Source organism: Trachemys scripta, chromosome 6, assembly GCF_013100865.1.
Source record: "Trachemys scripta elegans isolate TJP31775 chromosome 6, CAS_Tse_1.0, whole genome shotgun sequence".
NCBI lineage: Eukaryota > Metazoa > Chordata > Testudines > Emydidae > Trachemys > Trachemys scripta.
In genome coordinates this window covers 1,283,371-1,298,654 of record NC_048303.1, presented here as the reverse complement: position 1 = coordinate 1,298,654, position 15,284 = coordinate 1,283,371, and the positions used below count along the sequence as shown (strand labels likewise).

Genomic DNA, 15,284 nt, shown 5'->3' with positions numbered 1-15,284 from the left:
CAAGAAACAGCTGCTGCTGAGTTTAGTTCCTTAAGTCTAGATGATCCAGGGCTGTGGACCCACTTGAGCAGTAGCCTGAGGGACTTCCTTGTACTGCATGGGCCACAGCAAGTGAAAAACTTCACGTTCCCCAAAGACAATGAAAATAGAAGTTTCCATCCAACACATTACTGGCGTGAAATCCCCAATGGTGACAAAGTGGAGAGGCCATGGCTTATGTACTCAGAAACCCAGAATGCTGCATACTGTTTTTGTTGCAAACTCTTCCAGTCTAATGTTCCAGCCTGTCTCAGAGTCCCCGGGCGATGCTCTGGAACGGCTCCCTACGAAGCCAGGCAGGACTCTGGTGAAGTCTCCTCTCCCTTGGAGCAGACTGTCTTCAGGGCAAGAAGCTCACACGGCTTCACCTTCCTGGGTCTGACCTTGGAGCATTCAGCATCCTCTGCCCCTCTGTGCGCTTCCCACAGCGAGTCCGCCCTGGCGGGGTCCTGGGGAAGCTAGAGGGTCCTGCACCCCCTCTTCGCAGTCAGACATGACTCTCAGCCAGCCAGTAAAACAGAGGTTTATTAGATGACAAGAACATGGTCTAAAACAGAGCTTGTAGGTACAGAGAACAGGACCCCTCCACCGGGTCCATTCTGGCGGGGGCGGGGGGGGAGAGGAGAGGCAGTGAGCCAGACACCCATGTTTGCACTCACTTCACCTCCCCAGCCAGCTCCAAACTGACCCTCTCCAGCCCCTCCTTTCTGGCCTTTGTCTCTTTCCCGGGCCAGGAGCTCACCTGATCTCTTTGTTCTCCAATACCTTTAGTTATCCCCTTGCAGGGGGGAAGGGCCCTAGCCATTAGTTGCCAGGAGACAGAGTGCCAGCCAATTATGTGCACTGGCCCTTTGCTCTGCAACAATCTCACCCCCTAGAGACTTAAGAAATGCATAGGGGAAACTGAGGCACCCACACAGTATTCAGAGGAAACATTAAGAACAGCCCCACTTCGTCACACAGCCACATTGGGTTCTACAGGAACAAAGGACTGGAAAAATCTGTCTAGAAATCTGGCATGCCATGAGAAGGCAGCAAATCACCAGAGAGCATTCCATAGGTGGAAAGAGCTTGAGATGAGACTAAGGTTAAAGGCCACCATAGGTGATCAACATCAAGAGAAGATTGCATCGGAGTCTCCTTACTGGCAAAATGTTCTGAAAAGGCTCATTGCCGTTGTGAGAATGCTGCTACCCAAAACCTAGCACTGCCTGGCACTTCAGATCAACTGTGTGTGCCAAACAATGGAAACTTCCTTAAAATTGCAGAGTTGATGGCTGAGTTTGATGCTGTACTCCAGGAGCATCTGAGAAGTGTCACCACCCAAGAAATGTACACACGCCACTACCTTGGAAAAACAATTCAAAATGAGATCATACAGTTACTGGTAACAAAAATCAAACAGAAGATTGTGGCAGATCTGAAGTCAGCAAGATATGACTCTGTTATTCTGGACTGCACACCTGACATCAGCCATACGGAACAAATGACTTGAATGGTGCGTTTTGTAACGACAGAACCTAGTGAAAATGTCCCTGCAATGGTGACTGTCAGAGCATTTTCTAGAATGTATTGACATTGATACTACAGGAGCTGGTATGACAAATGTGCTTCTTAAAAAGCTGGAAGATACGGGCATTGCGATAGCTGACATGAGAGCTCAGGGCTACGATAATGGTGCCAACATGAGAGGAAAGAACAGAGGAGTGCAGACACGGATCCGAGTTAAACCCTCGAGCTTTTTTTGTCCCATGCAGTTCTCATTCATTGAACTTGGTGGTGAGTGATGCGGCATCAGCTTCTAGTGAGGCTGCTGAATTTGTATTTTTCTCTGCATCAACTCATCCATGGCAAACTGCATCAACTCATCCATGGCAAATTTTGAAGAACATCTGGGAACATCCTCCCTGACACTGAAACCACTGAGTGCCACACGATGGGAAAGTCGAGTGGAGGCGATAAAGCCGATCAAACACCAAATTGGGAAGATAGATGATGCCATAGTTGCCATTATGGAGGATAATGCTATGACAGGAACTGTTCGTGGGAGAACAGTGGCAGAGGGAAATGGAATCACCAGAAACATACATAACTTCAAATTTCTGTGTGGCTTAGTGTTGTGCATGACACACTGTTTGAAATAAATGTTGTAAGCAAGAGACTCCAAGATATTGACCTTGCTATATCTGGAGCAATGGAACAACTGGACAAAGCAAAGTCATACCTACAGTCTGACCGGTCAGATGAGGGATTTCAAAACGTTCTGAGAGTGCACAGAAGTTGGCAGAGGAACTCCACACTGAAGCTATTTTCCCATCCATTCAAGAATACAAGAGTGACCGAAGAAGAAGACATTTTGATGACAAGGCACGGGATAATCCCATAAGAGACCCCAAACAACAATTCAAAGTTGAATTCTTTAACCAGGTTCTAGATTGTGCAAAACAGTCAGTTGAAGAATGTTTCATGCAGCTCAAGGAACACCGCAGTATATTTGGGATGTTGTAGGATATTCCAAAACTCCTCACTATATCTGAAGAAGACCTACACCAGCAATGCAGGGCACTAGAGACAGTGTTGACACATGATGACATGCACAATATTGATGCGTGTGATTTTGGTGATGAACTGAAAGCTCTTTAAAGATATATTTCAGCAGGATCAACTCCAAAGGCTGTTCTGGAATATATGTGCACAAATAAGATGACCCCCCTCTTTCCAAATGCTTTTGTTGCTCTGCGCATACTTCTAACACTTCCTGTAACAGTTGCCAGTGGAGAACGCAGTTTCTCCAAGGTGAAGTTAATAAAAACACATCTACACTCCACAATGACACAGGAGAGGCTGGTCGGCCTTGCAACCATCTCAATAGAGCATGAGCTGGCCCAGACTGTGGACCTTCAGGAAACAGTTCAAATCTTTGCAACCAAGAAGGCACGGAAAGCACCACTTTGATTATTCAAACAGATAAAAATGCCAGTGTTTACTATGCAGACAAGAAAAGTTCCATTTGCTGTTCAGGTGTTTGAAAGTTAAATGTTACTTAAAATTTTGAACACAGCATTTTAAGATGTTAGTTCTCCTTTATTGGGGTAGGTAGCCGAGCAGTACCACGAGAGGAGTAGAACAGGAAGAAGGCAGAATTGAGACCTTTCAAAGTTTTGTCCCAAGCAAGGGAGCATGGTGGGGGGGGGGTGTCATTTGCGCTCCCCGCCTCAGGTGCCAAAATGTTGTGGGCTGGCCCTGCCCGTGTGCCTGTTCTTGTGTTCTTATATTCCAAAGGCAGGGCTGGGTCCACATGCCAGCCTGCTTCCCTTTGCCATGGCTTGCTCTGCTGCTCCTAAAAACATGTCTGGAGTTTGTGTACAGAGAATATAGCTTGGTCTTAACCATCACACTGGATTTCTTGGTGCCCTGCGGAGGGGGAGCATCTGGCAGGTTTATTTCTACATTTGGGGAATACAGGGTGGGGGGACGGGGAGGGGAGGAGGGAAGTTGAGAGGTCTGCAGAAAATTGGAATGTTTTTAATTGCAAAAGGAAAAGCCCCAATTTTGGTTTTCAGCAACTGAAAATTTTCTCCCAAAATCTGCTGGAAACCAAAACATTTTCAGGTTTTGGCCAAAACTGTTCAGATTTGGGGGTTTACAGTTCTCTGATGAAAAGAAGCCCATGGTTTTGTGGAACGCGGTTACATTCTGTGGAAGGGTTCGTTGTGTTGAAAACCCCATTTTCCCTCCCCAGTCAAGTTGCCCTGGAGTTTTTTTGAGCCTCCCCAATCATTCCTCTCTCGGGGAGACGTTTATCCTCCCTCCATTCATACCCCTCCTGGAAACACATTGTCCGACGAGGGCTACGAGTGCTGCCAACCCACATCAGCTTCGAGCCGTTCTGCATCTCTCAGGGCATTTTTATGGCCAAGCGTCGTCTGCCTCTTATTGGATTTATGTCAGTTTATAACATCACTGGGCAGGGGCTGAGGGGTGTTCGTGTGCATTAAAACGCCTCGCCAGTGCTTAACAATTCTCTTCTATTCGGAGAGTTGGGGAGTGGTGTGTGCTCACAGCTGTGTGTCAGGCTCCTGCCTCCGTCCGGCTCTGGAGATGAGACCAACCCTGCACTGGGCAGCAGGTCCAGGCTAAACAACCAGTTGTCTGGTAGGTGTGATTCTAGGCACTGGCTGTAACGAGAGCTCAGGCCGCACCGACTAACTGGCAGCTGTCCAGTTCTACCTTGGGCCTGCAGTAAACGGCAAGGGGAATCAGAAGACTTGCGCTCTGTTGCTGGCATGAAGCTTTGTGCCTCAGTTTACCCATTGTAGGGTGAGGATAATGATCCCGTCCCTCAAGGTCTTTGACAGTCCCTAAGTATTGTTATATCATTATTTTGATCACATCGATGGGGGCCCTGCCTCGCACCAGGAGGCCTGTTTAGTCTAGGAAGGGGACGCCTGGTGGACAGAATTTGGTTCTGCATTTAAAGTTACACAAATGCTTAGGTGTCTTGTTGCACGGGGGCCTCAGAGCTGAGACCGGCCTGATCCCGCTGCGGGGCAGCTGCTAGCCAACGCTGGCTCTGAAAGGCGGCTGGGGCTGGGGAATGGGCTGGTTAGGTCTCCACAATGCAACATCCCCGGGGCTTTGCCCCTCTCTCCTCTGCAGTGCAGTGATGTGTGGCAAGCATCAGCAAACACATGGGCAGGTGCTACAGGCACCTTGTGCTCATGCAAAGCACCACTGCTGGGTGCTGGAGAGCTCCTGAGGGATGAGGGAGATTTTCCAGGGCAGTGAGGTGCCCAGCTCCAATGGGAGATGTGTCTTCCCCACAGAACCGGATGCCAATGCTTGACGCATTCCCTTCCACAAGCAGGGACTGTCCTAGCCCCGAAGCCCCCCTCCCCTCAACCCAGCAGGGTTTGTGCCTCAAACACAAGTGGGAAGGTTTGTATGTTTCAGGTATTTTTATTTTAAAAAATCATTTTGATCACAGCCAAAAAGGGGAGAGCGAGCGAGAGAGCGAGAAAGAGCAAATTCCCCTGTAATTCACAACAGCAAACAGAGCCCGCGGCAATTGCATGGAGCTGCTGACACCCGGCCGGGGGCGTCTAGACACAGGCCAAGATCAGTCGGATTCAGAACAGCAGAGGAGCCCTGGGGGTCCTGGAGTCTCTGATGGGAAGGAGAAACCCGTTCCTGCCTGGAGGAGTAGCCAGGGAATGGCCCGCCGTGGCGGGCTGCCCAGCTGTCACTCACGGTGAAGCCAGTCCTCCCCTCACGCTGTCTCAGTCTCCTCCGCTCCTGGCTGGCCCAGGCCTTATCGCATGCTGCTTCCAATACCTGGGCTGCCCGACCTGGACACGGTACCACGCTGCTTTCCTCTCTCCACCCCTTCTGCCAACCATACTGCTCCCCCGGGCTGACCTAAGCTCCAGGACTGGTCACACGTCCCAGGTTATTGCTGTATTTATTGTTAATTAAAAACTGGAGCAACACGCTTCTCGCCTGGCCTTTTGCCGCGCTCCGTCTCCAGCCCTGGCGTGGTCAGCTCAGCGCTATGCTGCTCAGGGAAGGAAAACCCTGGTGGCTTTAAAGGAACGGAACTGACCTCCCCCCCCCCCAAGCCAGCCCGACGCATCGCTGAGGGCCAGCGCTGCCGTGCGTTAGCCACCACGCTCTCACCACCCGGAAGTGGCTCTGCAAAAGTGCCCACTGGGGTTCCCCTCAGTGACTCCCTTGGCGCCGCCCTGGCTGCTTGGTACAGAAGCATTCGCAGGGCAGGAGGCACAGGACAGGCCGGCCGGCGTGGGGGTTGGCAAAAAGAAAAACAGGTTTTGTGCCCAAATTTGCCAACATTCAGAAGGGATTGCAGGGAATGCGGGGCTGGAGAACGGGGCCGGATTGGCAGGCCAGGAGACCCAAGATAGGACAGCGCAGGCAGCAGCTAGACTTGGCTCCCCCCGTGTGACTGCACCCTGCCCTTCTGGGACCCCTCTAGACTGACAAAAGTTCAGTCTCTGTGGCCCATTCAGTCCATGGTCTGTGCCCGCAAAGGGGCCATTCAGTGCCAGTTGTGGTGTCTCTAATGTGGGCACCTCCCCACTAGGGGCTGGGCTGAGACCTACCAAACTCATCTCACATCATGGCCACGGCGCAGCCAGCCAGGCTGTACCAGCCGTCAGTTGCCACCTGCCATGGCTGAGTTGAAGCCACTGAGCGCAGAGACCTCCCTAATTCCCGGGGGTGCCGCGAGGGCCTGCCCAGGCACTGTGGAGGTGCCCAGCTCATTGTGAGAGAGCTTCGGTGTGGAACGGGTTACGCTCAGAGCAGTGCCAGCCGGCACGCCCTGTGTCGCTCGCAGCTGGCAGGCCTGGGGCGCTCCCAGTCCAGCCGCACTCAGCTTGACAAGTCACAGAAGCCAAGGGAGACTCCCCAGGGCAGAGCAGAGAGCAGAGAGTAGAAAGCGGGGATCTTCAAGGGGAGGCAGTGCGGTCACACTGGATTCAGTCCCAAGGAGTGTAAGCTGTTGCCCTGCAGCCGGACACGCTGAAAGGGGAATGCAGAGTTCGCAGGCGTCACGATCATCTCTCAGCCCCTTTCCCATCGCCAGGCCGTGGGCCAGCCGCAGGCTCCTCCGGTCTACTTGCTCCAGAGGTTGTCCTAGGGAATTAGAGAAGGAAAGACGTTGGTGAGGCCTCACCTGGAGTACCGTGTCCAGTTCTGGGCTCCCCACTACAGAAGGGATGTGAACAAATTGGAGAGAGTCCAGCGGAGGGCAACAAAAATGATTAGGGGTCTGGAGCACATGACTTACGAGGAAAGGCTGAGGGAACTGGGATTGTTTAGTCTCCAGAAGAGAAGAATGAGGGGGAATTTGATAGCTGCTTTCAACTACCTGAAGGGGGTTCCAAAGAGGATGGATCTAGACTGTTCTCAGTGGTGGCAGATGACAGAACAAGGAGCAATGGTCTCAAGTTGCAGTGCGGGAGGTCTAGGTTGGATATTAGGAAACACTATTTCACGAGGAGAGTGGTGAAGCACTGGAATGGGTTACCTAGGGAGGTGGTAGAATCTCCTTCCTTAGAGGTTTTTAAGGCCCAGCTTGACAAAGCCCTGGCTGGGATGATTTAGTTGGGGTTGGTCCTGCTTTGAGCAGGGGATTGGACTAGACACCTCCTGAGGTCCCTTCCAACCCTGATAGTCTATGCTGGTAAACCAGGTGCCAGCACTGACAAACTCATCGCGGGAACCCAAACCAGCTCAACTGTATGTTAGTTTGGCTCAAAATAGGGATTAGTCTGATCTTAGCCTGTACTTAGTGTTTAGACTCTGTGGAACGCTTGTAAGTTGCTCTCTGCACTAATCTCCTGCGAAACGGCTGCATTCCCAGCTGGAAGGACGTAGGTCCGTTTTGCTTTGTAACTGTGAAAAGGTTTGCTCTGAACTTGGGAACCCAGGCCTAGGAATGGTCCCTCCTGCCACCCAGGAGGCCTATGAAGATTAAACAGGCCCTTAAGGAACATCACAATACAAAGGGTTGATGGACGGCCCATGCTGCAGTACAGGGGAGCTTGGCTCAGGGACTGGAAGGCTAAATGTAAAAGATAAAACAGGGTCACAAGAAAATGGATCATCTCTTTGCTGTCTGAACTCTCCCAGGGCCAGAGACACTGAACTAAGGCAGAGATCCCCCGGGGTTACCCCTGAGTCCGTCCGGAAAGACATTTTATATTGGCAGATTACTACATCTCTGTCATCTTGAGACACCGTAGCTGGTAACTCATTTGTGTGTATAGGTTCGCTTGCTTTCCCCTGTAGGTAACTCTCTGTTGTTTCTTTTTTCTAGTTAATAACCCTTTAGTTAGCTGATTACAGGACTGGCTACCGGCGCTGCCTTTGGTGTGAGATGTGAGATACACTGATCCGAGGTATGTGACTAGTCCCTTAGGACTAGGAGTAACCCGAATATTTTGGGATCTTTGGGGCAAGTGACCATGTCTCACTAAGGCCGGCTTGCCTGGGTGGCAGGACAGACTGGAGTGTCTGTGGGGACTGTCTGTGACTCCGTGCGGTGAGCCAGGAGTTCACATTTGTTACTGGGGAGGTAACACATCAAACACAGCCCAGGTTGGGGGGTCTGCCCCGAGACAGGCCCTCACGGTCGTGAGCCACTCCAGCCAGCGATGGAGAAGGAAATGGCATAAAGGGACCCACCCCCCTACTCCCCAGCAAGCAGCTGCTCACTGTCACCAACTGTTTTCTCCAGTGCACCGGCCCGGCAGGGGGGCTGACAGCTGCTTTGCCCGATTGCTCCGATGCCACGGAGGTCCCGCTCTGACCCTCGCTTGGCGCTAGCCCCATGGCCGGGAGAGGAAGAGGAACTGTACGTCCTTCTCTTGGGGCACAGGTGGCTTTAGGGTCTCCCCAGCTTATGCGGGAATGATCCTCAAGAGACTGACCATGCAGCTAGTGCTGGGGGGAGAGGGGTGCAGTGCTGTGGTGAGCACAGGCACAGCCCTTCCCCATCACACCCGCAGCTCGAAGCTCACATGCCGCTCTGTCTTCACTGTTCCCACACCGGGAGGAGATGGAGACTAGATGGTCTGGTCCAGCATGGCCAGAGATGGGTTCCTCGATTAGGAGACCAATGGGCTGCCCTGGCACAGAGGGGTGAGGTGGGGTGCAGGACTCCGGTGACCAATGGGCTGCCCTGGCACAGAGGGGTGAGGTGGGGTGCAGGACTCCGGTGACCAATGGGCTGCCCTGGCACAGAGGGGTGAGGTGGGGTGCAGGACTCCGGTGACCAATGGGCTGCCCTGGCACAGAGGGGTGAGTTGGGGTGCAGGACTCCAGTGACCAATGGGCTGCCCTGGCACAGAGGGGTGAGGTGGGATGCAGGACTCTGGTAACCAATGGGCTGCCCTGGCACAGAGGGGTGAGTTGGGGTGCAGGACTCCGGTGACCAATGGGCTGCCTTGGTAGGAGGCAGAATTCCAGATTAGCGGGACCAGTAGGTGGTGAGTGGCTGGAGTCTGACCCCAGTGCCCGCTCCGGCGAGGCAGGGAGCAGGGTCCCGCGGTGGACGGGCCAGCGGTCTGACCCCGCAAGGGGAGGTGAGCAGCTGGGATCCACGGTGGGCATCCTGTGCCCAGCATGGAGGGGGTGAAGCCTCAGCCGTGTCTGCCCAGCCCTGACTAGGTGGTGCCTCTGCTGCTCGCCCAATGCCCGTGGGCTTTGCACGGGTTTAGCTGTGACCCTTACCTTGCTCTGGTACACACTGTCCAGCCTGTCTGTCAGACGCCGCACCCAGTGGGCATGGGGAGGGGCACAGAGCTGCTTGCCCCTCACGGTGATAAACCTAACACACAACAAGGAAACAGATGGGGACAGCTGACCAGGATGCGCCGCATCAATCAAACCAAGCTGCCTCCGTCGCTCCCCTCCTCCGCCTGGAGCCGCTCCCTGGCTCTCTGTTATTCCAGGTGCTGCAGCCTATGGGGCCTTCCGGGCTGGCTGCCAAGTCGGGCTACATCTGGCGCTGCTGGCCCAGGAAGGGCTGGTGCACCACAGCCGGAGCACCCCAGTGAATGACCGTCTTTAACGCTTTTCTTCTCACAGCCCCCTGCAAGGCCTGTTATCCTCATTCCACCCGGGGGAAACTGAGGCACCAAACCCTGCAGTGACTTGCCCAGGGTCACCCTGGGAGTCAGCGACAGAGCAAGGAACTGAATCCAGCATTTTGTACAGCAATAGGGCCAAAGGCTGCCGTGCCCGCTGGGCAGAGCCGCGCAGGGGCTGTGGCGAGGTCAGAAGCAGAAATGGTGCCAGCCCCGGGCAGAGGCTGTCGCTATGATATTCCTGCCCTGGCTAACCAGAGCGCCTGCTCAGGATCCCGCAGGAGACAGCCTGTTCTCCTGGGACCCCAGCCCCATTTCAGCCTCACGCTGGGCGAATTGTCCGAACCAAGGCCCCCGGCTGTCCGAGGCTTCCCTCAAATCCCTTTGATCATAGCAGGGCTCTGACCCCCGCCCAGACTCCCAGCGCTGAGAGCAATGGCCGGGGGCCAGGCTGAGAGGCTGGTGCGCGTTGCACGGTGGGAGGCCAGAACGAGGTGTAAATAACACCTCCTGGCCACCTCTGGATCCCTTCAGCACCGTGCCCAGGCCCTGCTTCCGCCTGGTTGAGGGACGGGCCAGAGCTCCTTCCTGGCATGCACCAGCAGCTACCTGTGGGTGGGAGCCCAGCAGGGCCCGGGACCTGCACTGGGCACTCTCCAGGGATAGACAGCGAGCACGGTCTGTGCTTAAAGCAAGGGCCTGCCTCTTGGGAGACCTGCGTCCCCATGGCTAGCCCTGCCACAGCATCGCTGGGTCCCTGTGGGCACATCACCGCTCGGGCCTCAGTTTCCCTGTTTGCAGGCTGGAGAGGGTCGGCTTTCCCTGATGCACGGGGCCGTGAGGTTTGGCTTGTTAATGGGAGCGGAAGGGCTGTCGAAGGGGAGACTTATTATGCTAATCACCAGCTGGACTGTCCCTCCCACCACATCCAAAAGGACTGGGCCACTTGCTGAGATACTCCTCTGGGGTCACTTCCTGTCCCCTTCCCTCCCATTGCAGCTGGGGGGGGGGGTGTTCTCGGAGCAAGCAGCTGGCAACCCTCACTTCTGCTCAGCTGCTGGCCTGGGCAAAGCTCCCAGAGTGCTGGGGGCACTCTGGCAGTCATCATGGAGTTCTGCCTGGGCTCGCAGCGCCGTCCTGCAGGAGAGCTGGGCGCAGGAGCGGTGCAGGGTGGAGCTAGTGGCAGGAAAAATCTCTGTGGATTCAGGGGGCTGGAGAAGAAGCCTCTGAAATTTCTCTGGGTTCCCGGCTTTGTTCTACCCAGCGCCCATCCCCGTGGTGTCTGATCTGCACTCTTCTCTCCCACCCTTTGTCCCCATGTCCCAAACCAGCCAGACTTCCCTCATGCCCCCCAGCAGCATCAGCGTGTCCCCTTCACTCTGCCCCCCAGCCAGCGTTCCCCAGAGCTCGGCACCCCACGGCGCTCGGCGCTGCCGAGGGACTCACACCACGGCGTGGATGGGGCAGCCGTCGTGGATCCGCTGCACCACGTAGTCCAGCACGATTTTGCGGGGGATGGGGACTTGGCTCGTTCTCAGGCAGCAGTCCAGGGCGTCGTTGCTGCCGGACGCTGGAAGAGAAAAGCGATGGGAGCAATGGGCAAAGGGGAGAGGGAAGGGCACAGCCGCTGGGGCAGAGAGCAGGGGGCAGCCGGCTCCCAGCAAGAGTCCAACGTCCTGGAGATGTCTCTTCACTGGGGCAAACTGGCACCGTTCTTGTGGAGGCGTCGACGTGAGAGACGGAAAAGCCCCGAGGTGGCAGCTCATCTGTCCCCCTGGTCAGTCAGGGCTTCCCTCCAGTCTGGGTGTGAACGCCTCCGCACTGGGCCTCTCTGGGAAACCCCCTAGTCCAGTGGATCTGACGGCTAATGGGCACTCTCTGCCCTCACCCGGCCCCTCCCTCCTGGGCATCTCGAGCCCTTGAGAAACATGGATGACCTGAGCCCCGGGAGCTGCGGGCACAAGGGCTGACCCCCCTGGAGAGACAGGGAGTGACGGTACAAGGCTACCTGCCAAGGGCATTAGCACAGTCTGTGGGAGAGCCAGGAATCGCCCCCAGCTCTCCTGGTTCCCAGCCGAGTGCACTGGGTGCAGCACCTTGCTCACGCCCCTGCAGAGCGAGCCGGCGATTGCAGGTCAGCACGGAGACGAGTCTGGAAACTCTCACGCGTGCCCCTGGGAGCTAGTGCCACGGAGCCATGACCAGCCCTGCACTGCTGTGCCGGGGGCAGCTCTGGGCCCCCACCTGCCCTGGACAGGCTGTCCTGCATGAGGCTGGTGGTCATGACCGGGAGAGGGTGGGGGACAGTGTTTTTGTTGTGTGGTGTGTGGTTGCTGGTGAGTATTTGCTTCAGGTTGGCCCAGTCCTCGCTTACAGACAGCCCCCCAACCTGAAGCAAATACTCACCAGCAACCACACACCACACAACAAAAACACTAACGCAGGAACCAATCCCTGCAACAAAGCCCGATGCCAACTCTGTCCACATATCTATTCAAGGGACACCATCATAGGACCTAACCACATCAGCCGTGCCATCAGGGGCTCGTTCACCTGCACATCTACCCATGTGATCTATGCCAGCATGTGCCAGCAATGCCCCTCTGCCATGTACATTGGCCAAACCGGACAGTGTCTATGCAAAAGAATTAATGGACACAAATCGGACATCAGGAATCATAGCATTCAAAAACCAGTAGGAGAACACTTCAACCTCCCTGGTCACTCAGTGACAGACTTAAAGGTGGCAATTTTGCAACAGAAAAGCTTCAAAAATAGACTCCAATGAGAAACTGCTGAACTTGAATTAATTTGCAAACTAGATACCATTAACTTGGGCTTGACTAGAGACTGGGACTGCCTGGGTCATTACACAGATTGAATCTATTGCCCCATGTTAAGTATCCTCACACCTTCTTGTCAACTGTCTGCAATGGGCCATCTTGATTATCACCACAAACGGTTTTTTTTCTCCTGCTGATAATTGCTCATCTTAATTAATTACCCTCTTACAGTTGGTTGGGCAACTCCCACCTTTCCATGTTCTGTATGTATATATATCTCCTACTATATGTTCCACTCCATGCATCCGATGCAGTGGGCTGTAGCCCACGAAAGCTTATGCCCAAATCAATGTGTTAGTCTCTAAGGTGCCACAAGTACTCCTGTTCTAGTAACTAACTGAATCTCCCAGCGTGCCGGCAGCTGGCTCCGTACTACCCACTGCAGCCATTTCATAGAGGGGAAACTGAGGCACTGTGCAGTGATGTGACTTGCCCCGATTCACACAGCAAGCCTGTGCCAGAGCCAGGATTGGAGCCTGGGGCCAGATTCTCCCCACACAGGAACTCCTTCCTAGGGTCCTTCATCTGCCCCCAGGAGTCCTGCTCCTCGGCCCTTGGTTCGAACACCAAGGCCGACGTCCGCTCTTAGCTCACGCAGTACCAGGCTAACCTGGAGAGAAGTGTCCCAGAGACGTAAAGGGCAGCTGGCGTTTCCCGCTCTGACCCCTCACCCTTGTTCCACCCAGCGGGCTTAGAGGCCGTCTGCCTGGCTGAGAGATGGGGCGCGCTCCAGAGCTCCCCGCTCTGCTGTGCAGACCCACGGATTTCACTCCCGCCCTCCTGCTGCTTGGCCCCTCGCAAAGCTCCTCTCGGCTCTTCCCTTAGTTCCTCTAGCAGCCCCCCTTATTCCACTCGGGTCGGTTCCCTGCTGACTGGAAACGCAGGTGTGAGTTGTACTGGGTCCTGTCCTGGGCTTTCTGTGCCCGTCGCCTCCTTGTGCCAGAACGAACATAAACAGGAGACAGCCGAATGCTATCAGCAAATGTCTCCAGTAGCCGGAGACGGGGTGCTACATGGGGGGGCTTGAGTTACTGCAGAGAATTCTTTCCAAGGGGTCTGGCTCTGGGTCTCACCCCCACCCCCTCCCCGCCCCCTGGCTGGGATTCTGATTTGGTTTTACAGATTATTATTATTTCTCAATTGTTTCCAGCAGAGCCCACAATGCTCCTGGTGCTGTCCAAAGCCCAAAGAAGCCAGGATACCCGTCCCTCGTCTCCTTCTCTCGCACACCCCTTCCACACGCACACTCGTGCTCACAACAGACAACACGTGCACAGGCATCCAGGACCCGATCCTCCCGCTGCCTTGTGCCATCAGTGACATCAAACACTGCCAGCCTATCACAGACTTACGGTCTGGCCCTGGGCAAGTCGCATCACTGCTCCGTGCCTCAGTTTTCCCCCTGCACAAGGTGAGTAATGACAGCAGCCTCTTAGGTGCGATGAGGATCTGCTCATTAATGCCCCAGGGAAGGGGCTCTGGGGGGAGCCTGATGGCTCCAGCCCTGCAGCTCAGCACTTCACTGCACCAGGCACACGGGGGCGGGGGCAGCGCCATCTCTCCCTTTGCAACTAGCACGTGCGTCATTTGCACATGGGTCTATTGCCGCCCCCTGCAGCAGGGGGGTCGTTTGCCTCAAGTCCCCAACCCCGAGATTTCAGAATGAACGGGACGCCGCGCTGCAGACTGGAGCGCAGGGTGCAGGGCCGGCTCCAGGGATTTGGCCGCCCCAAGCAGCCACACAAAAAAAAAAAAAAAGCCGCGATCACGATCTGCGGCAGCAACTCGGTGGAAGGTCCTTCGCTCCTAGCGGGAGTGAGGGACCGTCCGCCGAATTGCCGCCGAATAGCTGGACCTCCCGCCCCTCTCCGGAGTGGCCGCCCCAAACACCAGCTTGCCAAGGAGCCGGCCCTGGCAGGGTGCAGTCGCACACGGGGAGAGGGGCTAGCCAGCACTTAGAGGGGGCCAGCTCCTACCCTAACAGGCCAGTCTGTGAATGCTGGAAGGCTGCAGCGACATCCAGCAGCAGAGGTGAGAGGAAGAGTGGCCCAGTGGTTAGGACGGCTAGCCTGGTGCTCAGGAGAACTGGGTGTGATTCCCCGCGAGACTTAGGGCCAGGTTTACCCCCTCTGCCCTGAAGTTCCCCCTCTCTGCGGGGGCTAATAGCATCTCCTAGCTCCCGGGGTGCGGTGGGGATAAATATACTGACGGTCGTGGGGCTCAGGTGCCCCAGCAGCGGATCTGTCGATACCTTAGCTGGAAAGTCAGCAGGCAGCCAAAGACCAAATTTACTAATCCAGAACGAACCAGTCAGACTTATTCTAAAGAGCCCGGGATGCAAGAGAGCAGAACCCAGGTCCATCTTACCTGGCAGGACGCTCCACAGGGAGAGGGCCAGCAGAGCGAAGAAAGCCATGCTTCTAGTCAGCTCCATGCTCGGGCGGGCAGGCTGGGAGCCCGGGAGTAGCCTGCCGGGTGGAGTATGGACGGCGCTGTCAGCACGGTCGCCTGCAGCTCTCTGAATCCTGCTGCTCCCGCTCGCTATTTATCCTGCAGCATCTCAGCTCTCACTTTCACTTCTGGGGGGAGGCACTGACTCAGAAGGGCAGGTTCCATTTCCCCATCCCTCTGTTTGCTTTCAAGCAGCCTGTGATGACTTGACTGGCTCGTGGATAGCAAGAGACGGGCCAAAGCACGGAGCTGCCGGCTCTGCAAACCCCCTTCACCAACCCACGAGGGCTAACAGAGCTAGGGCTAGCTAGGTTTCAGGCCCCCCATTTCATGGGAAGCT

General features: G+C 55.3%; 1 protein-coding gene across 1 annotated transcript; it reads right to left on the bottom strand.

The window, feature by feature from the left end:
* Positions 1-4,993: 4,993 nt before the first annotated feature.
* LOC117879622 (C-C motif chemokine 19-like) lies at positions 4,994-15,029 on the bottom strand. The gene is made up of 4 exons (XM_034774893.1): positions 14,861-15,029; positions 11,097-11,220; positions 9,295-9,391; positions 4,994-6,693 (listed from the first exon to the last, which is right to left on the bottom strand). The coding sequence occupies exons 1-4, from the start codon at positions 14,925-14,927 to the stop codon at positions 6,673-6,675; spliced, it is 309 nt and encodes a 102-aa protein (XP_034630784.1). The 5' UTR covers positions 14,928-15,029; the 3' UTR covers positions 4,994-6,672.
* Between the last annotated feature and the right edge of the window lie 255 nt (positions 15,030-15,284).